At 43.9% G+C, this 27,095-nt stretch overlaps 3 protein-coding genes across 3 annotated transcripts; 2 read left to right on the forward strand and 1 right to left on the reverse strand.

The window, feature by feature from the left end:
- Window positions 1-1,414: 1,414 nt before the first annotated feature.
- LOC106565114 (transmembrane protein 263) lies at window positions 1,415-4,984 on the forward strand. Its single transcript, XM_014131854.2, has 3 exons — window positions 1,415-1,792; window positions 2,598-2,682; window positions 3,668-4,984. Exons 1-3 carry the CDS (start codon window positions 1,784-1,786, stop codon window positions 3,973-3,975), a joined length of 402 nt encoding a protein of 133 aa, XP_013987329.2. The 5' UTR covers window positions 1,415-1,783; the 3' UTR covers window positions 3,976-4,984.
- A 1,026-nt stretch (window positions 4,985-6,010) lies between these two features.
- LOC106565112 (cryptochrome-1) lies at window positions 6,011-17,089 on the reverse strand. The gene is made up of 14 exons (XM_014131850.2): window positions 16,245-17,089; window positions 15,022-15,194; window positions 12,712-12,820; window positions 12,411-12,553; window positions 12,151-12,335; window positions 11,878-11,975; window positions 11,524-11,664; window positions 9,122-9,433; window positions 8,827-8,978; window positions 8,435-8,637; window positions 8,150-8,248; window positions 7,916-7,999; window positions 7,589-7,791; window positions 6,011-7,284 (listed from the first exon to the last, which is right to left on the reverse strand). The coding sequence occupies exons 2-14, from the start codon at window positions 15,177-15,179 to the stop codon at window positions 7,240-7,242; spliced, it is 1,932 nt and encodes a 643-aa protein (XP_013987325.1). The 5' UTR covers window positions 15,180-15,194; window positions 16,245-17,089; the 3' UTR covers window positions 6,011-7,239.
- A 589-nt stretch (window positions 17,090-17,678) lies between these two features.
- On the forward strand, window positions 17,679-26,344 carry LOC106565113 (retinoblastoma binding protein 5). Its single transcript, XM_045691502.1, is given in 15 exon segments — window positions 17,679-17,960; window positions 18,385-18,410; window positions 18,692-18,864; window positions 19,253-19,393; window positions 19,716-19,878; window positions 20,005-20,114; window positions 20,289-20,408; window positions 20,522-20,675; window positions 20,883-20,954; window positions 21,140-21,257; window positions 21,352-21,421; window positions 21,564-21,805; window positions 21,897-21,953; window positions 21,956-22,117; window positions 25,673-26,344. Coding segments are annotated over 15 exon segments (1,680 nt in total). The 5' UTR covers window positions 17,679-17,941; the 3' UTR covers window positions 25,726-26,344.
- Window positions 26,345-27,095: the final 751 nt, after the last annotated feature.

Below are 27,095 nucleotides of genomic sequence, written 5' to 3' on the forward strand. Positions count from 1 at the left end.
CTTTTTCCCATCAGTGTTTTTGAATCATTGATGAAGGATTTTGAGGCTGATTCCCTGACCTGTCAATGTTTTTAATTTGCTGTTTTATGATTTTGTTATACTCTTGTGAATTCAATGTTTATTTTTTTACTAGATTGCCTGTAGTTTTTCATGTTGTCTGTCTGTAATTGGGTAATGACATGGTTCCGCCTATCTTGGCCAGGACGCTCTTGAAAAAGAGATTTCAAATCTCAATGAGCCCTTCCTGGTTAAATAAAGGTTAAATAAAAAATAAAAAAGTATTTAGGACAATCTCTGGTAGGAAGCATCAACAAAGCATCAACTGTGACTGCTTTCTTCCAAGACCTGTTCTACTGTCGCTGTAAGCCTGGTGAAGAGAGGCAACATGCAGAGGAACCATGTTGGGTACAGAGGCTGGGAACTGACGACCTGTGATCAGGGGAGATAAGAAGAGTCTTAAGAAGAGTCTCCTGTTGGAGTGGCTGTATGTATTCCCAAGCCTTTGCACGGAGACTCCGTCCTTACAATCACAGAGTTGTCAGACAGTCCATTTCACTGTCAGTGTCCACACACACAGTGTCTCTGACACTCAAGACCAGGAGTGAAATATTAGCTACATCACGGAAAAAGCTAGCAAAAGAGCAATGATCATGATGGTGCATACACCGCCATTTCTTTGCACTTCATTGGTCGCCTTGTAGTCTTAGGTAAAGAGACTGGGACACAGACTGTTGCATTGAATTTCACATGCACCTGTTTTGTGGCAGCTTGTTGTGGAAGGCTGGCTCTGTAGCCGAGGCGCAAACATTGCAGAACTGAAAACTCTTAAGACGACGACAGCAGACATGTTCATTCAACCGTCACACTTGATCTGCTCCACAGGCCACGGTAAGGCAGGATGTCAAGGGGCTTGAATCTAGGACGTGACATGGAGAAGTAGGCTGCAGGTGTGACAGGCAGTCCTCACATCTATTATTGGAAGAGCCACAGTTTTCTTCAATACAGCCTATATGGCATGTGACTCACTTCCGTCACAGACCATTCAGCAGTGGAGAGATGTTTTTCTCTGGGCTGGCAGTAGTGCAGCTGTCTGTCTATTCAGAACAACCTTATCGCCATTGGCATGGCAACCAACACTCACTCTTATGATGTTGGTATGGTGTAACATGTTTTTGGTATATCTTTAACATGGACAAATACTTCATAAATAAACCTTATAAATAACTAATCTTTTGTGTTATTTGGGTGAATGAATGTGTTACCAAAAGATAAAAGATGTACTGATCCTTGTGAATTAATCCTACGTCACGATCTTTTTGACCGCTATAGTCCAAAGGGCCACTCAAAATTCGGCAGCATTACATAACATGTTCTCTTTAAGTGAATCCTGAAAAAAGATGTAGTCCGTCTGCCCTGTAGAACACATAAGACATGTAGCACTCATGAATAAAATAGAGAGAGCTGGAGCCTGTTTGAGGTGACGCAAGATCCGGAGAAAACGAGTGCAGTAGTTGAGGCGCCACGTCGGCAGAACCAACAAGATACATCCTATATTTTCTTAAGGAAAGTTTGAAACCGCGAAAGTACGATTTTTACGTGGGTTAAAATACAGGACAACACGCTATCAAAGTATCGCTTTGAATACAGGAGTTTGAACAAAAGTCAAAAAGGCACAGGCTGAAAATTGCAATAATATTTTCAGGAAACAAACGAGCGCACCAATTATTCGTCTCAGGTGCGTAGCAGTCCCTTCTACAAGCGGACATCAGAAATTACTGGAAACATGGTGAAGGTGAGGATATGTCTGGCCTTTTTGTATCGATTTATGTATGTGCTTACGATAACTAAAGTGATGGGCTACTGCATATCATTTGGGGTATGATAAAACAATTGCGCACGAACGAAATAAACGGAATTGATTAGATCCGGACTGAGTGATGCATTGTGCTTCCTTTCAAGCAAACCGTAGGTTAAGGAACATGTAAAATATTGAACTTAATCTATAGCTCAAATGTTTGACCTTGTGTGTTAAATTTCGCTCGCGTTATCATTTCATGAGTGTTTTTCCCTGTGCAGCCTATGTAACCAGCTAATTGGAGCTTTCACAACAGGGTGACTTTTTAAGACTCCTTTAAAAGCCAGTCACCATAGCTTTGTCATCTTTTTGTGATTTTTGGTTGATTTAACAAAAGGCCGTTTTAAATCAACACGAAACAATGATTGTCGTATGGTTTTTGCAACAAGAGTAAGAACTTTGAACATTCAAAACCAGTGGTTGTTGGATTTTGTTTGTGCTTGACGGACTCCGTCAAATTGAACGTTTTGTGCAAGAAATCCCAGAGTATAACCTTACTAATAATATGCCGTTATTTAACCAACTTATGCCGTTGAGCACTGTTTTCATGGCTGCTCAGAATTTGCACCGATCTTTCTATTTAGAAATACATTTCTAAATGTGTTAGATTATACTGTTTTGACTTTTCCAACAGGCTTATAGTGTTGGTGGCTTAACAATTTGCAAGATATGCTACTTGTATGAACTTGACTATGAAATTGAATGTATTCTAGCCTAATCTATATTGTTTTTGCTCTGTAAGAACGTGAACGCCACCCCAGAGCCCCAGCCTGAAGGTTGTCTCGTGGAAGAAGAACCTGAGCTTACTGAAAGCCAGCCCACAGCAGGTAAATAACACATCATTAGTGCCCACTGCGTTGAACAATATCTCTCTGCGCTGTAGCCATCTCTCTTGGTGGGCATATTTTAAAGGCCAGTTTGTCAAGGGACACTTGAACAATCTGGGGATAAGGTGCAATTCAGGGTAAAGGGTTGTGTTGCTATTTTAAGAAACTGTAGCGAGGTATTAAGGGAATATGTTTGTTTGTGATCGGGTAAGGTTGTAGCTCTCAAACTCAAGGTGGCGTTCTACCTTCTCCCAACAGTTTTCAGTCATTAGCTTCGTTCCCGAAGACCTCACGTACTACAATCCCGAAGCTGTTTGTTTAACGTTTAGAAATGCCAATCATCGCTTGCGATATGGTTTTCTATTTGGCCCTTTTATTTTTCATCAGAGAGTAAGAATCCTTCAACAACAACGATATGCACACTAGCAGTTTTTCACATTGATTTCAAGGTTTCATGTACCTAATAAAAAATGGAATGTTTCCATCGCCTGGCCAACTCTACCAACAGTTCGTCACAACTGTTGCGTTAAATAGCAAATGTGCTTACTCTGGATGATCATTCTCGTACCATACCATTTAAACTGCATGGTTTCCCCGCGTTGTAGTGGGACGACCACACGCCATGTCATCTTGTGACTGTTTACGTCGAGATGATGGTTATTATGTCGTACCAAAATGTCCTGTTCCATCACAGATGTTGTGACTTCTCTAAGGTATGCCTTTACTCACATAACTGGATGGAAATGTGGTTACTAAGTAGAATATGTCAGTGTATTGACATGCCTCACTATTGTTTAATGATAGGATTCATTGTGTGTAGGTCTATATCCAAGCACAAGCTGTTTTCTCTCTCTGCTGATGGTCTGTTTCACAAACATGATGTGTGGTCCTCTCTCTCTGGTCTTTCGCTATCTGTTATGTCTTTCTAAAATTGTTTTGCGTCTGTTCTAAAACCCATCTCTCTCCCTCTCTCTCTCTCTCATAGATGAGGGGAAGGATGCAGGTAAGGAGCACCCCGTGGCCCAGCCGGGCATGATCTGGCGGGTTGGGGGTGGCCTGTTCCGTGCCAGTAAAACTGTGGTGGGCGCCACGGTAGGAGGAGTTGCCTGGCTCGGCGGGAAGAGTCTGGAGTACACTAAATCAGCAGTAACTTCAGTCCCCTCAATGAGCGTCGGCCTGGTGAAAGGGGTCGCCGAGGGCGTGTCATCGGTCGCCGGGGGTGTGTCATCAGTGGGTTCCACGGTAGCTGGCAAAGTTCCGTTCAGAGCCAAGACAAAGGACAAGGCAGAGTGAGGACGAGACGATGATGGACACGCAACACGATGCATCGCCCCCACCGACTGAGCCATAAGAGGAAGTGATGAGTTGAAGCTAGTCGCCATGTTTTCAAAGTGGATTTATTTTGTTCGGGTTTTTCTTCGTTTGTACATCATTCACTAAGTTGTACCTGGGGAAACATGTTCAGTAGTGCCTTCTGTAGCCTCCCCCTTCTTTCCCTGTTTTTCTTTTATTTACATTTTTTTTTTTTTGTCAAATTCTTTTCCTATGTTTTTGTTAGTGTTGAAGAGGGAGATTACTATTTATTCAGGCCAGCGGTCACAAATGTCCCTCTCTGCTCCCCCTTACCCTCTATTCCCCCCCCAACACCATTTCACTGAGCAGTGTGTACAGGGGGTCTTCATCCAAACCTACACGGTCCCCCGAAGCCTTAAGACAATGTAAAGCAGTTATATAAGGAGGGAGAGAGATAAACAGGCATGCTAGGTTGGGTTCTTCTCTTCCACCATTTAAAGCCTGGTTTGTGGTTTATAATGTGCTGGAATTTTTGTATGAGCTTTTTTTTGTGACCGCAAACCCAAACTAATGTTCTGTTTCGAAATGCTACAGTGAACCATGTGAAGATAGCTTTTTGGGTCTTCTGAAAAGCGTTTGATAGCATTTCCAAAACCAGAGTTGGAGGTGTTGTTGTTCTGCGAGCCAATGGCCCTGTTTAGGTTGATGTTGTGGCAAAACGATATGATCACTTTAATCATGGTTATTCAGTAGATGCATATATGAAATGGAGACGTCATACATTTTACAGAAAATAAAGTCTATTTATTGATGGACTAGTTTCTCTACTGTCTGTCTTTGGTCCTTTTTTTATAACATTTCTATGGAAACTCAACATTTCAATGCAACAGTTTGGGTTTGTTTCTGTGTTCTGCCGTGACTTGGGCTGTTGCTGGTAGAGAATGCTGATATGACTGTCTGGCATGCTTGTACTTTCCAACATAATAATAAAGTCTCGTGGGAAGTTTGACATTGTGCCTCTGTCTCATTCACAATTTGGGCTGTACCTTGTAGACTCAAGTCAATGCTACCAGGGGTGTACTCACTAGTGAGCAAATGCATTGAAATGGTGAGGGACCTACTTGAATTTGCCCAACACTTTTTGTTAAACGTTTTCCATTTTGGAGTAAATGTTTTTCGTTGCGAAAGGTTTTTAAACTGTTAGTCTAAATGAGGCCTGGGGTGCACCCAGGCATTAAGTGATGAAACCAAAGGAATAGTTGGCAACGGTACTAAATTGGAAGTCCATTGGGACAGCATTTCTTCGATGGCGACACTCTGTTTGTGTAATGTCTATGTTGCCATGTTGAAGGGCTCTTGAGTGTTGCTGATCCTCAAGTGTCTGAGTGTTTGGATCAATATGGAGCCCTCTATTATTAGCCTCTGTACCAAACTGTTACTGCATTACATATCACTATGGACAACACAACAGGTGGACTATTCTACTGCTAAACCTAAGTGCTAGAGTCAATCCGATCACCTGTTTACTGTTAAGCACCTTCGAGGTTTCCGTGTTAAACGCTGCATGTCGTATCAATCGGAAATTACCGTTTGAATGCCAGTCGTGCTGTAATCTTCTGTATTGAATCTAGGCCTTACTGGCAACCAGCCAGACAAGATATTGAATCCTCTCTTGACGTTCTTTTGTCTGCTCTGCAATGGCGTACTTTGAAACTTCTCCATGTACCAAAAAGATAAAGTACTTGTAAGTGTTAACTTTTGTCAAGTGTATTTAAATAAACTGCTGATAAACCAGTCAAATGTTGTAGATTTCCTGCTCACATCCTTGGAGTCAGTCTGGAACCAACATGGTCTTGCTAAAAGGCAACCTATTCCAAACAGGTTCAACACAGAGGCAGAAGAGGGCCCCAGCTAACTTATTGTACTAACGTTCACGAATTATTACCAAATATCTCTGATGAAATAATTAGCCTAATGAAATGTAACAAATTCATGAACAGAAATGAAATTGGACAAGGAATCACACATTAAAATGTCAGTGTTTCAACTATTTAATTTCAGTTGAAATATAATTGTTTACGTAGCCAAGAACAGAAAGAGGTACATATACTATATCAATTAAGTTATTTAAAAATGTATATATGAAATTTAAAGCTAATAAAAACATGTATTTTTTTTAAACCAGTAATGTACAGCCCCAGAGGGAAAACAAAAAACAATCTGTATAAAAAGCGGCAGATTTATGAAAACATAACCTACATGATACCAGCCAACATAAAATAGATTTGACTTCCTGCTAGTTTTTGAAACTGAAGATTGACTTTCTACTTGCTGGCCACTGATGATGATATGACATTTGAGAAAGTTGACATTACATTTACATTTGACATTTTGGTCATTTAGCAGACGCTCTTATCCAGAGTGACTTACAGTTAGTGCATTACACTATGGAAGACAGTATTAAAGCAATGTCATGGTAATGCATCTTTCATAAGCTAGTGAATCTGGGAAGAACTCCCAATGGCAGTGTCCCCAGCAGAGGCAATGGTAGATGGAACATTACTACTGTGTGTCTAATACAATAGGCCACTTGTTCACCACCAGCAGTAACACTGATCTTCCGTCCAGGCAGTTCACATCCTCTACCCAGAATAACATTCTTCACCCTCCATTTTAGAAAAAATAAGAACCATGGTGGAAGAACAACACAGGATGAACTGCTGAGGCTATTACATATACTTTCCCTACACAGAGCAGGTGATTTGATTTGACCAATCAGCTTGCTGTGATCCTCAGGGTTAGAGGTCAAAGGTAAACCCTAAAGGTCATGGGTAGTCCAGAATATCAGGTCTCCAGTGAAATGGTTTGTCTTCAGGATATATGGCTATGTGTCACACACATACAGTAAGGCACAGTATGGGAAAATGTACAGTCCACAGTCTAACTGACATATTTACATAAATGACATCCTAACATATTATAGACTGTATCTCATATTCAACCCAGGTGGGGTATTTAGGGTCATAATAAGCTCTCAAGATCAGATTACGATAAACCCAAACTGAATTGACCCTTTTGCCTAATTGAAATAGTTCATCTTTGAGATTGCACCTCTTAAAACTAAGACGTCTCAGGGACTTTCGTGTGACATCGCATACGGGAACAAAGAGAGTTTTCTCTTTTTATACAAAAAATAAAAATCTGTCTTTAAACATCTATGTACAGTATATATGATAAATAAGATCTATCTATGACGGCAGCAGCTTATGAAGACACAGCCATCCTCTCATCCTGTCGACCCGTACTCTTCTGAAACACAAACACAGAACAAAGAAAACGTTGTAAAATATTATGACGTCGATTTACCATGTTTATACAGTCATATGTAAATACCAGAGGGGTTTATAGTATCACAAAGCAAGAGCTCTGATGAACTGATCATGTGGAGTCTATTTTACTATGCTCCTAAAAGTCTATATTTATGAACTCAGAAATATGAATATTTCAGACTATTTAATAACTTATCGATCATGCTTTGTGACATCCCCCCCCAGGTACATAACATAGACTTTAGAAAACAGAATGTAAACACACATATTGACCCCTGACTTACATGTTGGTGGTGTCGCTGCACCTTGAAGGCAGGGGCCGGAAAGTCGCTGCCCACTTCCTGTTCCGACTCCCGCCCCCTCTTCCCAGCCCCGCCCCGTGCCAGATGACCTGGATAGTGAGGCACAGCGAACTCATGGGCACATCCTGTCCGACAGAGTTGCTGATTGGACGATCCTGCCTGCTCTGTGTGCGCCATTCCACAGCCTGCAGTGACCAAGAGGCAAACAGAAATAGACCCATAAGAATGTCCTCCTCTACATAACACTGCAAGTGACTGTTGTGACCAGTCTGTGTCCAGACAGATATGAAATACTGTGTCTAGACTTACTCTGAGTGTATGTTGGTCCAGGTCGTGGCCTCACGCCACTGAGTCCCGGCAGCTCCTCACCGTTCACATTTACTCTACTACGGCCTGGAGAGAGGAGAAGAGAGGGAGAGGGGAGGGTAGAGGACAGGTGAAGTGCGGGTTGGAGTGTGCTCACTTTGCAGTCGTAGGGTGATATTATTTGGGATAATGTATGAATGGTATCTAAGGAGGTTTCGGCAAACGAGCCTTGCTCACCATGATGGCCATTGAGCCCACTGTGTTTTCTACCAGTAGAGGGCGATGCCACCACATTCAGATCCTCAATGGGACTGGTTGGCACAGCTGCTAGTAAGCCTATTGGGAGAGAGACACAAGTTATAATGAATTATCAAGTGTGAGAAAGACAGCGATAGAGACAGACAGACAGAAAGAAAGAGAGAGAGCGAGAGAAAAAGAGAGCGGGCAGGTGATAGGAAGAGAGTGAAAAAGAAAAGCGAGAGAGAGTTCAATACAAAGCGAGGGAGGGAGAAAAATACTTACTGAGTCCTCTGTATTTGGACAGCTGCTGGTACATTTGTCTCATCCTCTCTATGTTGAGTCGGCTGGCCTCTGCATGGTTCACCATGGGTTTGGGGTAGTCCACCCCGACCACACATTTGGCCGCCCGCTGCACCTCTATGGGGGCGTTCCAAGGGTCGTAGATGTACTTGTCTGGCATGTCTTTCAGGACAGGTAAGTAGCGTCTGCAAGCAGAGGGAGAAATTAAATCTCAGCACTTCGTCACAACTGCCAGAGGAGTTGATTCAGCATAACATACAGACGTAGTCAGACAGAACAGCCTTGCTAATGCATGACTTGATAAAGAAGATACTTGTGTGTGTGCGTCATGTGTGTGTGGGTGTTTGTGTGTACGTGCATGTAGCTATACTAACCTAATGAAGTCTCCTTTAGGATCTATTTTTCGTCCGAAGCCCACGGGGCAGTAGCAGTGGAAGAACTGCTGGAAGAAGGAACTGCAGGAGTGACACAACCAGCTGCCTGCGTTCACACTCCAGTCTGCATCCAGCAGCAGCTCCTCAAACACCTGACAGACACATACAGAACAACAACACAGTCATTCACACATAATATGCATCTCTTCTGATTCTTCCCCCCTCCCTCCCCTCTTCCCAGCCCTCTTCTCCTCCACCCCTCCCTCCCTCCACACCACCCTCCATCTTTGTCTACCTTCATGCCCTCCTCCCAGCTGATCCACAGGTCTCCTCTGGTCAGAAAGCAGGCCACGGCGTGTCTGGCCAAGTGGTGGATCCAGCCCTCCTGCCTCAGCTGAGTCATGATGGCGTCGATCCAGGGGAAGCCCGTCTTGGCTTCGGCCCACTTGGCCAGCGCCTCGGCGTTGCGGTCCCAGGGGATGCGGATACAGATGGGGTTCCCATCCATTTTGTCGAAGCGGGGGTTGTTAGTGGCGGCCGTGTAGAAGAACTCACGCCACAGCAGCTTGTCGTAGAGAGATATGGGGGGACTGCCGTTCGTCTTCACCTAAAGGGAGAAGAGAGAGGAGAATGTAATCGTGAGGAAAATAGGGGCAATCTTATGTGATAGTTAGGTAGGGATGGATGTGTGTTGGTGTTAGGTAGGGATGGATGTGTGTTGGTGTTAGGTAGGGATGGATGTGTGTTGGTGTTAGGTAGGGATGGATGTGTGTTGGTGTTCGGTAGGGACGGATGTGTGTTGGTGTTCGGTAGGGACGGATGTGTGTTGGTGTTTGGTAGGGACGGATGGATGTGTGTTGGTGTTTGGTAGGGACGGATGGATGGATGGATGTGTGTTGGTGTTTGGTAGGGATGGATGTGTGTGTGTTGGTGTTTGGTAGGAGGATGGATGTGTGTTGGTGTACGGTAGGGATGAGTGTGTGTTGGTGTTAGGTAGGGATGGACGTGTGTGTTGGTGTTAGGTAGGGATGGAGTGTGTGTTGGTGTTAGGTAGGGATGACGTGTGTGTTGGTGTTAGGTAGGGATGGATGTGTGTTGGTGTTAGGTAGGGATAGGTGTGTGTTGGTGTTAGGTAGGGATAGGTGTGTGTTGGTGTTAGGTAGGGATGGATGTGTGTTGGTGTTAGGTAGGGATGACGTGTGTGTTGGTGTTAGGTAGGGATACGGTGTGTGTTGGTGTTAGGTAGGGATACGGATGTGTGTTGGTGTTAGGTAGGGATAGGTGTGTGTTGGTGTTAGGTAGGGATGGATGTGTGTGTGTTGGTGTTTGGTAGGGACGGATGGATGTGTGTTGGTGTACGGTAGGGATACGTGTGTGTTGGTGTTAGGTAGGGATACGTGTGTGTTGGTGTTAGGTAGGGATACGTGTGTGTTGGTGTTAGGTAGGGATACGATGTGTGTTGGTGTTAGGTAGGGATACGTGTGTGTTGGTGTTAGGTAGGGATACGTGTGTGTTGGTGTTAGGTAGGGATGGATGTGTGTTGGTGTTAGGTAGGGATACGTGTGTGTTGGTGTTAGGTAGGGATACGTGTGTGTTGGTGTTAGGTAGGGATGGATGTGTGTTGGTGTTAGGTAGGGATACGTGTGTGTTGGTGTTAGGTAGGGATGGATGTGTGTTGGTGTTAGGTAGGGATACGTGTGTGTTGGTGTTAGGTAGGGATACGTGTGTGTTGGTGTTAGGTAGGGATACGTGTGTGTTGGTGTTAGGTAGGGATACGTGTGTGTTGGTGTTAGGTAGGGATACGTGTGTGTTGGTGTTAGGTAGGGATACGTGTGTGTTGGTGTTAGGTAGGGATACGTGTGTGTTGGTGTTAGGTAGGGATACGTGTGTGTTGGTGTTAGGTAGGGATACGTGTGTGTTGGTGTTAGGTAGGGATACGTGTGTGTTGGTGTTAGGTAGGGATGGATGTGTGTTGGTGTACGGTAGGGATACGTGTGTGTTGGTGTTAGGTAGGGATGGATGTGTGTTGGTGTTAGGTAGGGATACGTGTGTGTTGGTGTTAGGTAGGGATGGATGTGTGTTGGTGTTAGGTAGGGATACGTGTGTGTTGGTGTTAGGTAGGGATGGATGTGTGTTGGTGTTAGGTAGGGATGGATGTGTGTTGGTGTTAGGTAGGGATACGTGTGTGTTGGTGTTAGGTAGGGATACGTGTGTGTTGGTGTTAGGTAGGGATACGTGTGTGTTGGTGTTAGGTAGGGATACGTGTGTGTTGGTGTTAGGTAGGGATACGTGTGTGTTGGTGTTAGGTAGGGATACGTGTGTGTTGGTGTTAGGTAGGGATGGATGTGTGTTGGTGTTAGGTAGGGATACGTGTGTGTTGGTGTTAGGTAGGGATACGTGTGTGTTGGTGTTAGGTAGGGATACGTGTGTGTTGGTGTTAGGTAGGGATGGATGTGTGTTGGTGTTAGGTAGGGATACGTGTGTGTTGGTGTTAGGTAGGGATGGACGTGTGTGTTGGTGTTAGGTAGGGATACGTGTGTGTTGGTGTTAGGTAGGGATGGATGTGTGTTGGTGTTAGGTAGGGATGGATGTGTGTGTTGGTGTTAGGTAGGGATACGTGTGTGTTGGTGTTAGGTAGGGATGGATGTGTGTGTGATAGTATTTAGTAGGTGTAGTTATGTGTGTGAGGTACTGTACCTTCTTGTAGAGCTCTGCCAGTTTGCTGTAGAAAAGTCGACAGGATAGACATCCAAAGCGGAGGTAGGGGCTGAGACCTAGAGGACTGGGCAGCAGGGGGCTGGCGGTCTTCCTGGTACTCTCAAAATTCACCTGCCACGCCTGGAGAGAGAGAAAGGTGGAGGTTTAATATATGATACATCTATGATATAATTGGACAGGAAAATCTGCAACACTCTCTCACCGTTAAAAAAAATTCACATCTATGATATAAAACATAATTACTAATGAGTCTGTGTGTGTGTGTGTGTGTGTGTGTGTGTGTGTGTGTGTGTGTGTGTGTGTGTGTGTGTGTGTGTGTGTGTGGTTACGTACAGTGGAGAGGTCAGGTCCCAGTTGTCTCTCTATCCTGGTGAGAGCTTCACTCTCTCCTCCGGGCCACACGGCTGGAGCTAAGCCCTCTGTATCAAAGCCTGGGGAGAGAAACACAGAGCATATTTAGACACTTCAGGTAAATTATCTCCAAAACTAGTTTTTTCCGCTCCTAAGAATCATTATGGACAGACTTGAAAGAATTGCTAAAACAATTTAATGTTCAACTCCATGAAGCAAGTATGGACACCCATTCCAATCGAAAAGGTGTCTTACCCAGCTCCTCCAATAGGGGTACTCCGTACTTGTCCCTGTGGTTGTCTGAGACAGGGGTGACACATCGACCCATGCTGGCCCGGGACAGAGCCTCTACTGGGGCATCGGGGGGCGGCATGGAGTCCACCAATGTCTGGAAATGCTTGAAGGTGAGAGGAGGATGACCCCCGTTCAGCTCTATGATCCTACAGAGATGAGAGGGTTTTCAGTTAGGGCTCTGTCCAAACCTCTAAGTGATGTCATCCGGGTGTCCCACTCACTTGTCCAGGTCGTAGAGAGTGTGTGAGATCCTGCTCACGACCTCCACTCCAGCCTCTGTGGCCAGTTTCTTAATGGCTGCATCCCGCTCCTTACCGAACGGCTCAGAGTCACACTCAAACGTCAGCTGGGAGATGTTCCAGTCCTGAGAGGACAGGACACAGCAGACACACACTGGGGTTAAAACAATATGTACTGATCGGCTTTGAAATGGTCAGCAAACAGTGATACGGTGTGGTCAATATTTGCTGTCCCTGGGGGTGAGGGAGGCTGGGGAGAGGGGGAGGGGAAACGTTGTCTCACCTTAAAGAGTCGGGGGAAGATGTTGGCCGGCTGACCTCGGATCACAAACAGACGGGAGTTGAGCTTCCGAAGGCTTGAGTCTAGATCTTCCAGACACTGCAGCAGGAACCTGAAACACAGGAGAGGGGCGACGACCGTCACTACATGGCCATGCTGGAGAGGACACTGCTTCCGGGGCATTCTCAGAGCGTGAAGAGACTCATGTTTACTACTTAGACCTGACACCATGTTTGATTGAATAAAACCCTCATAAGTCCCACTAAATAATACATTATAAGTAAATGAACAAGAACATGTTTGTTGGATCAGGATATAAATACATCAACTCTGAATCGCTTTCCAAGAAGCAGACCGACGCCCTTTGACCACATGTCCATCATTTACTATTATTTGACCCTGCTGGTCATCTATGAACATTTGAACATCTTGGCCATGCTCTGTTATAATCTCCACCCGGCACAGTCAGAAGAGGACTGGCCACCCCTCATAGCCTGGTTCCTCTCTACGTTTCTTCCTAGGTTCTGGCCTTTCTAGGGAGTTTTTCCTAGCCACCGTGCTTCTATACCTGCATTGCTTGCTGTTTGGGGTTTTAGGCTGGGTTTCTGTACAGCACTTTGAGATATCAGCTGATGTAAGAAGGGCTATAGAAATCAAGTTGATTTGATTTGATCATTTATGTTATGATGGTGACGCAATGATCATGTTATAATTGTTACATCACCGCATGTATAACGATGCAGGTTTCAACAACTAGTATTTCACACAAACTTTCTGAAGCTCACATTTGCCTTTTCGCATTTATGACACCCTTTACGGCGTTTATGCAGTGAATCATGTCATTGGGGCACAGACTCCGTCCTCACTGTTGCATATGTAATATCTGGCATGAAACTGTGCCATGGTTGAGTTAGCGGCATCACAGCATAGTATCCCAGGTGACTGAATGGCTGACTGAACGTAGTCATCAGAAAATGCTGTGATCCTTCTGCGAAGCGTAAGAACAGGCCCCTGAGAGAAGAGCAGCAGGAGATAGATGGTGTGTTTGTCTGGTGTTTGAGTCAACACCTGAACACCTTTTGAAGACAACGATAAACACACACACTGCCTGTGGAGCGAGACCAGATAAGCTGATAGGCCTGCTATCTGTCTGTTGCTTCACACTAGCAATTCTCCAGATCAAATAACAAAGAAAGTATAGGTGTTACAGTTGAAAAAGGTGGCTAATCCAGCTGCGGATCTGAGGGCCACTACCACCTCCTGCTGCTTGAGCAGTTAAGAGATCAAGCTAGGCCGCTCTGCCACGGCTGCCACCTGCTGGAAAGTAGGTCATCCCAATAGCAACCACTGACTCGGGAAATGTAACTCTCTTTAGGCACACTAAACCGGCTCCCTGCCTGAACGACGCCATTTTACAGGCCTTGGCTCTACGCTCTCTAGTTTTTGAAAGATGCCAGAAAGAATGCCCCAGAGAGGATTTATTAAATTGTACAGAAAGTGAAAAGAACATTTGTCTGGCCGAGGCAACGGTACGTACTTGGAGGGAAATATTTATATTACACTATTAATGCTCTCTTAACTGTCACTAGAAAAGAGAAGCTGTTGCCTTTGCCTGCTATTCATTCCATTAGTATTCCTGGTCTAAGTTAAAAGGACCACGGAATAAGCGCCACTGCACTATTTCACATGCTCGCCATCAACCAATGTTTAAAAGGGAATAGCCTAGTAGATACCCAAAAGAAGACTCAAACATAGGATCCACAAACTTTCAGAACGTACCATAATAGCTACATACAGAAGTCACTATTTGTATCTTGAAAGCAGACATAATTACAATATAGGCCTACTGCTGCAATCCTTACTCTGCTGGGCCCAAACAACAACATGATGATGTCAGGATCCAGGCTTTCCGCTGGCACATCTGATCACTCCATACTACCGTCCTCTTTAGCAAGGCCAGATATTGGCAACTGTGTGACGGGTGCTGTTCTGAGAAGCACCACAAAACTATAACCACTAGAACAGCTGGGTCTGGGCCAATTCAGTGTCATTGATTTTCAATAAAGATTTGTACAAAATCTTGAATCGGACTTTCAATTCACTTCTTGAATTCAAATGGAACAGAGTCCAACCCAACCTACCTCACCCACTCTGTAATAACACTGTAACAACACTGTAATAACCATTGAGTTGTATTATGGTAATAACACATAAGCATTCCGAGAATGGACAATTCATTTAAATCTACTGGGACAATAGAATGGTATTGACTGGTTGGTTGATGGGTGAATAGATATGGTTGTTGTTCCTCACCTCCACCGGTTGACCCCCAGGTTGGAGGAGCCAGCGAACCAGGGGTCTAGGAAGTAGACACAGCGCACCGTGTCTGAATCACGCACAGCCTCCAGCAGGGCCGGGTTGTCGTGGAGACGCAGTCCCTTACGGAACCAGTGGATGGAGTTCTTGGTCATGTTCAAAAACAGGGCCTGGAAAAAAAGACAGGAAATAATGTTTAGAAGCACAGTATGTACTTTAGGGAATGGGTCACTTTTTTTTAAATGGAAAGAGTTAAAGACTCTAAAAGGATTTAGCAGAGAACTGATTATTAAATACACTGGAAGTTAGAAGCATAATATTAATATTACACAATTTTTGTTAGAAACAATGTACAAAAAAAGTATAAAATTGATTATGTATTTCTGTTACAGACTATATGATGTATAGAGCTGAGAGTCAAATGGGACTAACACAGTTCAACTAGCCTAAACCAAGCAAAGCACTGCTTCAAATCTCTCGTCTTCCAATTAGTTTGATTTATTAAAACTCATTATTTGCGTTTTTCTAACAAGAAAATAATGATCTCATCTAAAGCAATTTGCGGACAAATCAGAAAAATATAATAATGCACGAAAGCAATAGAAATAAATATTGCCATTATATTTTTTTATCAACTTGCAAAAAAAGACAATACCCTTAGTTTCTCAACTTTTGAATAAAGTTATGTCACACTCAGATAGTACAGCTTGTGGCAGGCACATTTATGACACAATGTAGGTGATTTGGTCACCGTAACATCAGAAATGTTAGACCACAAGCATCATCAACATAATATACATTGCATAACTGCACACAAATTGTTCAGAAAGCTCTGACAGACACACCTACATACAAATGTTATACCGTACCAATGGTCAGACAACTTTGTTTTTGATAACATGGAATTATTATGTTCTATACGCATCTTTTCCAATTTTAGTTACTGACAGCCTTGTCCTGTACAATGGTCTCTACCTACATAGTAGTATACTCTAAACACCCCAATTCATAAAATATATATATATATATATATATATGCTCACACCATTCAAACCAATGAGGGTTGTGAATTGTAAATCCAATTATCTCAGAATAAGGTCACGATTTGCCAATGCACAGCCTCAGAATCAGGTCAGTTTATGTACCTTATGTAAGTATAATACATGTGCATGGAAGAAGAAAGACCTACATTCTGATAAGTAATAATCTCCATCGCTTACCTGTAATGTGTTGTCAAGGATGTGTCTCTTATGTCACTACCGTTGACAGGATCGTTTAATTCCACCGGTGGTCTCTCAAAATGTGAATCAAACAGTCGAAGTTTTCTTGTTGGGTACGGTTCGTTCTCCCGGTGCAAGAACAAGACAGTTGCATAACTGTTCTAGCTACTGCGCAAGGCCAATGTTCCAGCACAACACGTGATATAGAAATATAAATGAATAAATATGATGTCTGTTTCAAAGCACAGTGACTTTACTGTCTAGTTATAAAGTTCTATGCTCCCAGCAACACGCCCCAACAAGCAATAAAGAAGCGACCTAGAAATCCAATTGGTTGACGCAGTAGGCATTTACTCAAGTTTTTGCTGCATGGAACGATCGGGAGTACTTTTTTGAGATGCATCCAGCTGCAGCCTCGCAGAATAGCCTGTGACTAAAACTAGCCCGTCACTAAAACCAATACTATCTACTGGCAGTGGTTAATCTCTACCACATACACGTGAATTTATTTTCTTTCCTAGATTCCTTTCCTCCTTTCCTTGCCCCCTTTCCTTTCCTAGTTTCCTTTCCTAGCTTCCTTTCCTTTCCTCTCTACTGTCCGTGTTAATCCCTACCACATACATGTGAACTCCTTTTCTTTCCTTGATTCCTTTCCTCCTTTCCTCGCTCCCTTTCTTTTCCTGTTTTCCTAGCTCCATTTATTTTCCTCCTTTCCTTGCCTTCTTTCTTTTCGTCCTTTTCTAACTTCCTTTGCTAGCTTCCTTGTCTTTCCTCCTCTTCTTTCATAGATTCCCATTCTCATTTCCTAGCTCCCATTCCTCTCCTCCTTCCCTTTCCTAGCTCCTTTCTTCCTTTCCTAACTCCTTTTCCTAACTTAATTTCCTTCTTCCTTTCCTTTCCTACTTTTCTTTCCTAGATGCAGAATGTCGGCCCAGTTTCACCTAGTTTCATCCTCTCCACTACTCGCGACATGACTTCCTCTCACTACCATATTTGGTGGTGAGAAAATGTGTAAATGGCTGCTTCAAATTTATAGCCCCCTGTGACATCTCTGGGGTTCCCCTTCTGTCTGTGAGGGTAATTTTAGTGACTGGCAGCTGCCGGGGTATTGACTTTCTAGTATTTAGAGGTGGACTTTTGGTGGACTAGATATGATTTCTTATGTAGTTTTCGTGCCATTTATGTTTTCATTGTAGGTTGAAAATATGTATTTTATATGGAATAACTTAATTTCTATAACCTGAAACCCCGCCCTGTTTTTCCGTGTATTTTGTGATTGGTTACATTGGGAAAGACCCGGATGTTCACGGGTGGTAGGATTTTAGAGTCCTGTGCGTAGTGCAGTTGCCTGCTAAAACATTGACACAAGCGCAACTGTGTCGGCCTGGATGGAGGACGTTATGAATTAAATAACGTACACGTTCATATATTCTGATTTTGAATAAGTATCTGAAATCATACAAACATCAAAAACATAATTGCAAATTGTTTACTTTGAACATACGATAAAATGAATGAAATCCGTATAGATTTTTATTTGGGCAGTTTCAGCGTCACTTTGTTTGGGGTCCTTCGATAGCTAGGCGCCAGTCACTCTCTTGTTAGCAACAGAGCTACCTAGCTAAACGTCTGTGTTTTGGATAAATCGACTTGAATACTGTTTATTTAGATATTCGTGGTCTCAGAATTGGTCAGCGATGAATTTAGAGTTGCTCGGTAAGGATCATTTAGAATTATTCGATAATTCTTTGGGTGCAGGACTTCACGTAAAGGAGGATATCGTATCTTGGCAGCACTAGCATGCTAATTAACGAACGCTAAACGCTATACAAAGCAGTCTGAGTATATGTAACGTTAGTGATAAATACAATCTATATATTTCCAGAGTGTTAATCTTACCTTTTAACTACAAGGTGAAATCACACCGCAAAATAGCAGGCAACTACTACTATTAGACGTTAGCCATTACATTAGCCAATGAACGATCTTCGTATGTATGGCACTGTCGTTTGGCCACAGAGGATGTAAACAGTCAGTAACGTTAGCTAGTCTGGATTGTGTGCTCTTCCAGCTGTTATATGACCTAAGTCAGTCTATATGTACTAGAGACCTAACCACATGATTTGTTATTTTTCTATAGAGTCGTTCGGGCAGAACTATCCAGAGGTAAGCCATTCCAATCTTGTTCTACATGTTACTTGTCATTTACATTTTGTTAATTTAGCAGACGCTCTTATCTAGAGCGACTTCCTGTAGTGAGTGCATACGTTTTCGTACTTTTTTCATACTTTCATACTTGTCAACACATCTCTCTCACACACCCCTCTCCCACGCAGACAGTGGATGGTTATGCCTAAATGCTCACCCAAGTCCTTAGAATAGAACATTGATTAATACATCCGTGTCTATGTGAGTGTCTTCACATATAGTTGTGATCTCATTGACAGGAAGCCGATGGCACTCTGGACTGTATCAGTATGGCTCTCACATGCACCTTTAACCGCTGGGGCACGCTTCTGGCGGTGGGCTGCAACGACGGACGCATCGTCATCTGGGACTTCCTGACACGGGGCATTGCCAAGATCATCAGCGCTCACATTCATCCAGTCTGCTCACTGTGGTGAGAAAGCAAACCACGGTCACGAGAAAGGGAAACCACCAGGGTTGGTGTCAATTCCATTTCAATTGCAGTCAATTCGGGAAGTACACTGAAATTCCATTTATCTTCAATACTTTTCATTTAGGAAGAATTGGAATTGCAATTTGGTTTACCTTATGAATTGATTGCAAATGGAATGAACCCCAACACTGGAGCACAAACACTTTTCAGAATCAGCAAACTATGCTTACATTTATAGATGCTAGATTGTTCTTGATTTATTTACTCATAAACCCATAATTTGGTCCTGGAGACCTTGTCAAAAGGTGTTTTGACTGCGGTTCTGAATTGTTTTTAAGTGTGGTTCTGAATCTTAACTGTCCTGAACCTTAACCTTGTGCCTCTGCAGTTGGAGTCGAGATGGTCACAAGCTGGTGAGTGCCTCTACAGATAACATAGTGTCGCTATGGGACGTCCTTACGGGAGACTGTGACCAGAGGTTCCGCTTTCCCTCGCCCATCCTCAAACTGCAGTACCACCCCAGAGATCTGTGAGTTATATATATATATATATATATATATCTAACTCATCTTATACCTCAGCCTAGTCTTGTCCTTTCTAACTCATAACTCCTAACCCCATCCATTAAACTACAGTTAGTACCACCGACTCCACCCAGCTGGGAATATATATCTATACTTTGACCTTAGCTCAGCCTACACCTCAGGCCTCTTATGATTCCTCATTTTTTGTTACTCCTAACCTCAACCCTTACACACCCAAAGGTCTGTGAAGTGGTAGTTTATCTAATACTGGATAAGGGAATAACGGTATGGAACAATATGTAAATCCCAACCTGTCCTGTGTTTCAGTGACAAAGTCCTAGTGTGTCCTATGAAGTCAGCTCCGGTGCTGCTGACCCTGTCCGACTCTAAACACGTGGTTCTGCCCGTGGACGACGACTCTGACCTGAATGTGGTGGCGGCCTTCGACCGGCGGGGGGAGTACATCTACACTGGCAATGCCAAGGGAAAGGTCAGAGGTCACTGGGGCCTGGGTTTATTTATTTGTGGATCAGACATTTTGCCATATTCTTTTTCAATTTAGCACTTTATAGGTTGTGTGTGTGAGCTTATTGTTCTCACTGATGTGATCCTGCAGATTCTGGTGCTGAACACGGACACACAGGATCTGGTGGCATCGTTTCGGGTGACGACAGGGACCAGTAACACCACAGCCATCAAGTCCATAGAGTTTGCGCGCAAGGGCAGGTGAGAGGACTGAGACGAAACCAATCAGTGTGTGTTGGTGAATGCTGAAAGGCAATGGGACTGTGTTTGTGTGGGAAATCATTCTGGTACTTAGAAGGTAGTTGTGTGCCTCTTACGAGAATATTTCATAGTTCCGTCAAAGGACTGATCGTGATCCGCTCTCTTCCTCTCCAGTTGTTTCCTCATCAACACAGCAGACAGAATCATCAGGGTGTATGATGGGAGGGAGATTCTCACCTGTGGGAGAGACGGGGAGCCAGAGCCCATGCAGAAACTACAGGACCTGGTCAACAGGTGAACACACACACACGCCTTCGCGGTGCATACAAACCACACACATGCTCACTTTGATACATCTCTTTCCTTCTCTCCCTCCCCGCTTGTCACTCCTTCCCTTCTCTCTGTAGGACTCCCTGGAAGCGGTGTTGTTTCTCTGGGGATGGGGAGTACATTGTGGCTGGTTCAGCCCGGCAGCATGCTCTGTACATCTGGGAGAAGAGCATTGGCAACTTGGTGAAGATCCTCCATGGAACCAGAGGAGAACTACTGCTGGACGTGGCTGTAAGGAACCACCCAAAACCTTTATTTTTCTAGTCCTCTTCTTCTCACTAGATAATTTTCTTGAGTTATTCTCTCTTTTTTTGCCTCGTTTCTGGAGGATGTGCTGCCTCTGTTTTGAATTGTCTGTACTGGAGATACACAGAATTGACAGTAACTCATGGTGCTGATGGACTTTGTCCTGACCTATGAACCCTGACCTCTCTGCAGTGGCACCCTGTGCGGCCAATCATCGCCTCCATATCCAGCGGCGTGGTGTCCATCTGGGCTCAGAACCAAGTGGTGAGTGACACACAATACAGGTTGGACCTGAGTTCTACACCCCGGAACTGGTCTGGGTGCTGGACTGGTCTCTTTCTGCGACTTGGCTACCTAGGTTTTGATTTCAGAGAGTGATTCCTCTGCCTTTGCAAGTGAATCTGATGGAGTGGGTTAGTTAACTCAACGCTATGTGTTTTTGTGTTCAGGAAAACTGGAGTGCGTTCGCCCCAGACTTCAAGGAGCTGGATGAGAACGTGGAATACGAGGAGAGAGAGTCTGAGTTTGACATAGAGGATGAGGATAAGAGTGAACCTGAACAGACAGGTAGATGTGCGCGCGCACACACACAGGCACACACACGCACACCCTTGCATTGCGACTAGTCAGGGCCTGATTTGTGTGTGTGTGTGTGTGTCAGGTGCTGACGCTGCGGAGGATGAGGAGGTGGATGTGACCTCTGTTGACCCCATCGTAGCATTCTGCAGCAGGTAAGTGTGTTCGATGAAGGTAGACAGGTGTTTCAATGGTGACAGCCTTACAGCTTTAAATAGGCATTGCAATTGAATAGAAGTCTAATAGTAATACAATGATGAATATGGATTGTGGTCTCTGATCTCCCCCCTGTGTTAGTGATGAGGAGCTGGAGGACTTCAAGGCCCTGCTCTACCTGCCCATCGCTCCAGAGGTAGAAGACCCTGAGGAGAATCCATTTGGTCCCCCTCCGGATGCAGCCGGCCAAACCACCCCTGTAGAAGATGGTTCAGCCCACACAGGGAGCGGGGACAAGAAGCGCCAGCCGTCCTCAGAGGGAGTTCCGCCCAAAAAGAAGGCTCGTACCACCACCATCGAACTACAGGGGGTGCCTAGTGATGGTGAGAGTAACACACACACACACAATATGAATACTTTTGCTTTTTAATCATGAACTAGTACCCTGACCTGTGTATTCTCCCACTATCGTAGAGGTGCACCCCTTACTGGGGGTAAAGGGAGACAGCAAGTCCAAGAAGAAGACGGCAGGCGGCCAAAAGGCTCCAAAGGTAAAGAGAAAGACTTTCCCTTCAGGCCCAAACCCTACAGGGGGGACAGGGTCTACCCTGACGGAGCGGTAGCGGGAGGAGGAGCAGGAGGAGGAGGAGGAGGAGGGATGAAGGGCAGAGCGGAGGGGGGCCTGACTGCAGCAGGTAAGGATGCAATATGATATGAAGCCACCATGAGGAGCCATGCTAATCCTGCTAGCTACGACGCTTCACCAGCCCTCTGCTCCCCCCCCTCCCAACTGATCCCCAAACCGCCCCCCAGACCGTCAACCCCTGCACACCACAGCCTCACAACCCGCCTCTAACTACTGATTGGGAACTGATTCTGGGCCAGATTAATAACCACAAAATCCCATCAAGAGAGATTCTCCCCTTTTGTGAGGCGAGGGGGGTTAGTTTCGATTCTGGTTATTGGGTTTGTTTGGTTTCCAACATGACCGCCGGCCGGCTAGCTGGCTCTCTCCTGATCTGCGGCTGGTTTGTCTACTTGCTGCTTGCCCTTTGACCCTCCTGCTCCGCTCCTGCCTCGCTCTCACCAGGGCTTGTGTGTCTATGTTGGTTGTGTGTCTCTGTGTTTGTTGTGTATATTTGTGGAATCAAGTTGTCTGCTCAAAGATTGGTGATGTTTGCTGTGCTTTGTTTTTAACAACTGTCAAATCATCCAGCCGGACCACAATGCAAGACACTGAGAGAGGAGCAAAACTGAGCCGCCATAGGCTGTGCTCGAAGGTCTACTCGTTTTTTATTGGTTAAACACCTAATGCATTGCTGTCCATCATGACCTTGACACCAGGGCTGTTCCACCATTTTGAAGCACACCATCTGATTGCCTTGAAATAATTGGTCATGTTAGAAACAGATTTGATTAGTGTTTTTGCAACATTATTTTGAAATATAATATCGAAATCTGAGAAATTAAGCTAATTGATTGCATCCAAATTGGCCACAGTTTATAGGATTCATATAATATTCAATAACTATATTACGTAACATCTGATTTGGACCAAAAGTTTTACTAACAATGAGTCAGACATGAGAAATCCAAAGGGTTGGTCAAAAGCCACCCAAACCCCCCCCCCCCCCCCCCACTCCAATCCCACCACAACGACGAGTATATAGTATCAGTTTTCTGTGTCTGACAAGTAGTATGGAGCTGCGGCTCAGAGTATTGTTTCTTCATCTTATGCAATGTATTCCCAGTAAATTTGGTCATAGTTTTTTTTTCCCCCCTCTGTTCATAGAAATTACTAATTGAAGTTGTTAGGTTTATGTCCCCTCCTACATCCAGATATTATCAGATTCTGACCACTATATGGTGCTGTTCCTACGATTTCCCCCCCAATGTTTAATGAATAGTTCACCCAAATTACAAAGTGACATGGGCTTCCTTAGCCTGTAAGCAGTCTTTTTACAAGGTATGAAAGCAACCCATGTATTGCTTTTGTTGGCCAGTTTTTCAAACGCTAACTGTTTAGTCAACGGAATATATATTAGCATTTTTACGCTTCATGTTTAAATCATTCTGAAGTATCTAAAAATGGATTTTGTAACTCAAAACTGTTACTTATATATTTGGGAATGAAATGCTAATATAGGTACCATTGACTTACATTGGATTTGTACCACAAATGCTAAAACTTTAGCATTTGAAACAGTGGCCAGATAAACAGAACCAAAGTATGTGTTCTTTGGTTGCTGCCATACCTTGTCCATAAACTGCCGACTCTTCAGCTCCACTATACACGTTGCGTTTCTTTGCCTTGGTGATGTATGTAATGCTAGAGCGCATTGGCCGAGACCAGAGTTGGCACATTTGCTATTTAACCCAACAGTTTTTGTGACAAAACTATTGGTAGAGTTGAAAATGCGATGGAGAAACGGTGAACTTTATATTTTTATTCGGTACATGAAAGCTTAAGCGGAAAAGTACATTTTTGTGTGCACTACATCATCGCGCACTGCTTTTTCTGCAACAAGTCTGTTTAGTGGAAACGCATCACTGGTGGGAAAATGCGCATATTTTCTATATTCTAGAATATTTGCATGAAAATATGTCGTCAATTGGATAGAAACCTAGCTATTGTTAGAAAAAAGTTTGGTCCAAATCAGATGTAAGGTACTATATTTTATGAATGCTATAAATAAAAATGGCCAATTTGGGTGCAATCAATTAGCTTAATTTCTCAGATCAAACTATATTTCAACAAAATAAGGTTGCAGGAATTCTAATCTTATCTGTTTCTAACTACAGAAGCAATTTTCATAACAATCTGAGATGGTGGGTGTCATGATTTTCTGAAATGACATGGAACGACCCACCAGGCTATGCATCTGCGGTTTAAAAAGCAAAATTGACTTTTTAAATTTGATTTAACCTTTTATTTATCTAGGCAAGTCAGTTAAGAACAAATTCTTATTTACAATGACGGCCTATAGGGAAACAGTGGGTTAACTGCCTTGTTCATGGGCAGAATTACATATTTTTACCTTGTCAGCTCTGGGATTCGATCCAGCAACCTTTCGGTTCCTGGCCCAAAGCCCTAACCACTAGGCTACCTGCCGCCCCTGTTGGAGAGTGAGGGAATTTCTTCTTTTGAATCACATTTTATTTTCCAATACACATCTAAAAAGCATCTCTTTTTCAAGTTGCTTTATTGTTTCAATGCTAACTTTTGCTGTTGCAAAGTGAAGGAATTTCTTATTTTGAATCCCATTTTACTTTCTAATGCACTGCCCACCACTCCAAGTTGCATTGTTGAGAAACTCATTATGCTAAGAGCCATGATATACCTGAAATGCCTCTGTATTGAATTCAGTGTTTAGTTCACGTTGACCGACCATACTGTCTGCTCTGGGAAACGTTTGAAATTCATCTTGACGCACTATAATTTCTGGACCTGGGAAGAAGGTCAAATGGGCAACATTTTAATCTGTTCAAGGACATCATCTCTGACTGTTTCTCAGACAAGAAGGTATGTTGTGAGCTATAATATATTTATTTTATATAGCGCTTTTCATTACAAAGACAATCTCAATGAACAAAACAAATGCAGAGATCTGGATGGTCTTGGGCAACGGTCTTCCACAGCTTCAGGTGTTCTGATGTTGTTCAGAACGGCTGTGCAGTAGCCGAGGGAGCATCGACGGCACAGAGAGGGCATCGTCGGTCAGTTACTTAGACAGCTCTTCATCAGACACCTCGTTCCTTTTTTTCTTCCCCCCCCCCTCGTCTGTAGGTAGGCTGGACAGTCCGCTACTGAAGTACTGGGTGATGCTTCGGCAGCTATTAGCACCGGGAAAGAGCACTGCACCTCGGCAGTAGTCAGGAAACAGTCCCCTATCAGGCGGGCCTCTCTCAACCCCTCGCGCCGCTGTCCACATCAGTCATGCAACCAGGGCGGGTGGAAAAAGCTGGTGCTGATGCGTCCTTCAAATGCCTAGCCAAGCCAAACAAACTGACTCGCCATTAGTCGAGCAACTCCATGGGTCAAAACCACCAGATATTACAGCTTAGAAACACTCAAAGAAGTCATAGGAAACAGAAAGTTGGTATAAAAAAAAAAATACTTGAAACAACATATTTTAGAAATGTGTAGAAGCTCTCTACCTATGCTTCCTCGTGGTGCCATGGCAACCATGTGAGTATTCTATTCATGGGGTTCTCTATTCTGTGTGATATTCTTGGTGTCTTTCCTACAGGGAGCCTGGTTTCACAGTCCTACAAGCAGCATGATATCGGGGGACTGGACTGAGCCAGCACCATAATCATCATCGCCCCCAGTGGTTCTGGAGGGGGAAGGACAGGCACCTAAATTTCGGGCCTGTTTTTACACTCTCCTAAAATCAAGACTCTTTGTGATATCACTCAAGACTGTCATTATGGTATCACCCCACCACAACCCCAAAAGACTCATTATGACATCACAGCCTTCTATTGCTCAGGCTGTGACTTTCCCCACCGGCTGTCTCTCTGTCCTCTCTCTGTGCTGGCTGCTATGGTTACCTGGATTATCTCCCTCCTGTCAAAGACTGATGTATGTGACCTGATGATGTCACAAGTTTTAGATGAGAGTTCTGACTAGGAACTGCTGCAGCATAGCAGATTCACACGTTCTCATTTTCACCATTTTTTTTTTTTTTATTTTTTGGATGAGTAACAGAAACAAACCAAGAGAAGAGGGAAGCAACAGTCTGCAATAGTATAGGGTCAACTCTCTTCTCCCCTCTTGTCTGTCTTTTTTTTCTTCTGTAGGATGACTGATGTACAGATACAATACAGGAGTTATTACATGGAATGTGTCCCAACTGGTCTGCTTTTTGTGTGTTTGTTTCTTTTTATACATGTTATTAAACCATTTAGATTGTTTTTGACTCGACCACTGTGTTATTGAGTCATCCCGACTAGAGCTTCTTGTCTGTGGAAGAACAATCTCTCACTCTGCTTACCCCCCCGCAAACCAAACGCAACGTCTCACTACAGTTACAACGCATACAGTAGTATCCTCTCCACCAATCATAGCGAAAGCAAGCCATGCACCATTTTGTAACCGTCAGAATGTTATGACAGGTTTGTGGCACAAGATGGCGCTGCTACAACACCAATCTCCCCCCCCCAGCAGGACGGAGCCTGGTGAGACACAGCCTCACTCACTGCCTGGCAGAGCTAGGTAGTGATAATGAAGAGCTTTTCCCTGTCATTTGGATTCCATTTTGTGCTTCTGCACAGTTGGGTTCCATTTTGCCTTTATTTTGTAAGACCCGATTAGGAACGAGAGGATTCACACAGGTGAATAAAACAGAGTATGGAGCTGATTGCTGCCATCCAGTAGATTAATATATGGTCCTATACCCACTGCAAAAGTAGTTTATTTATTTTTTAAATTTGAAGAAGGAAAAAAACAGAAATTGAGAGAAAAGAAAAGACACAACAGCCAATGGGCTAGTTAAAACTTCCCGGTCCCTGTGTGTCCATTGCTTATCTGGTCGAGTGGACCAGTGTTGCAGATGGAAATGTCATAGGCCTATAGGAAAAGATTACAGTTGGGTCTGACTGTCTATGTGTGGACAGCTGTTCACCCTCTTAGGCTGTCAGGGTAATAAAGGAATGTGTGTATGGGCAGAA

Source organism: Salmo salar, chromosome ssa12 (assembly GCF_905237065.1).
Source record: "Salmo salar chromosome ssa12, Ssal_v3.1, whole genome shotgun sequence".
Lineage (NCBI taxonomy): Eukaryota > Metazoa > Chordata > Actinopteri > Salmoniformes > Salmonidae > Salmo > Salmo salar.

Excerpts from the sequence above, each read along its gene's own strand:
- LOC106565114 (XM_014131854.2), top strand. Across the intron at positions 2,683-3,667 it reads TGAAAGCCAGCCCACAGCAG|ATGAGGGGAAGGATGCAGGT; the intron begins GTAAATAACACA and ends TCTCTCTCATAG.
- LOC106565112 (XM_014131850.2), bottom strand. The coding sequence starts at position 15,179 with ATGACCAAGAACTCCATCCACTGGTTCCGTAAGGGACTGCGTCTCCAC. Across the intron at positions 12,821-15,021 it reads CTGGGGGTCAACCGGTGGAG|GTTCCTGCTGCAGTGTCTGG; the intron begins GTGAGGAACAAC and ends CCTGTGTTTCAG. Across the intron at positions 7,285-7,588 it reads TGCAGCGACACCACCAACAT|AAGAGTACGGGTCGACAGGA; the intron begins GTAAGTCAGGGG and ends TTTGTGTTTCAG.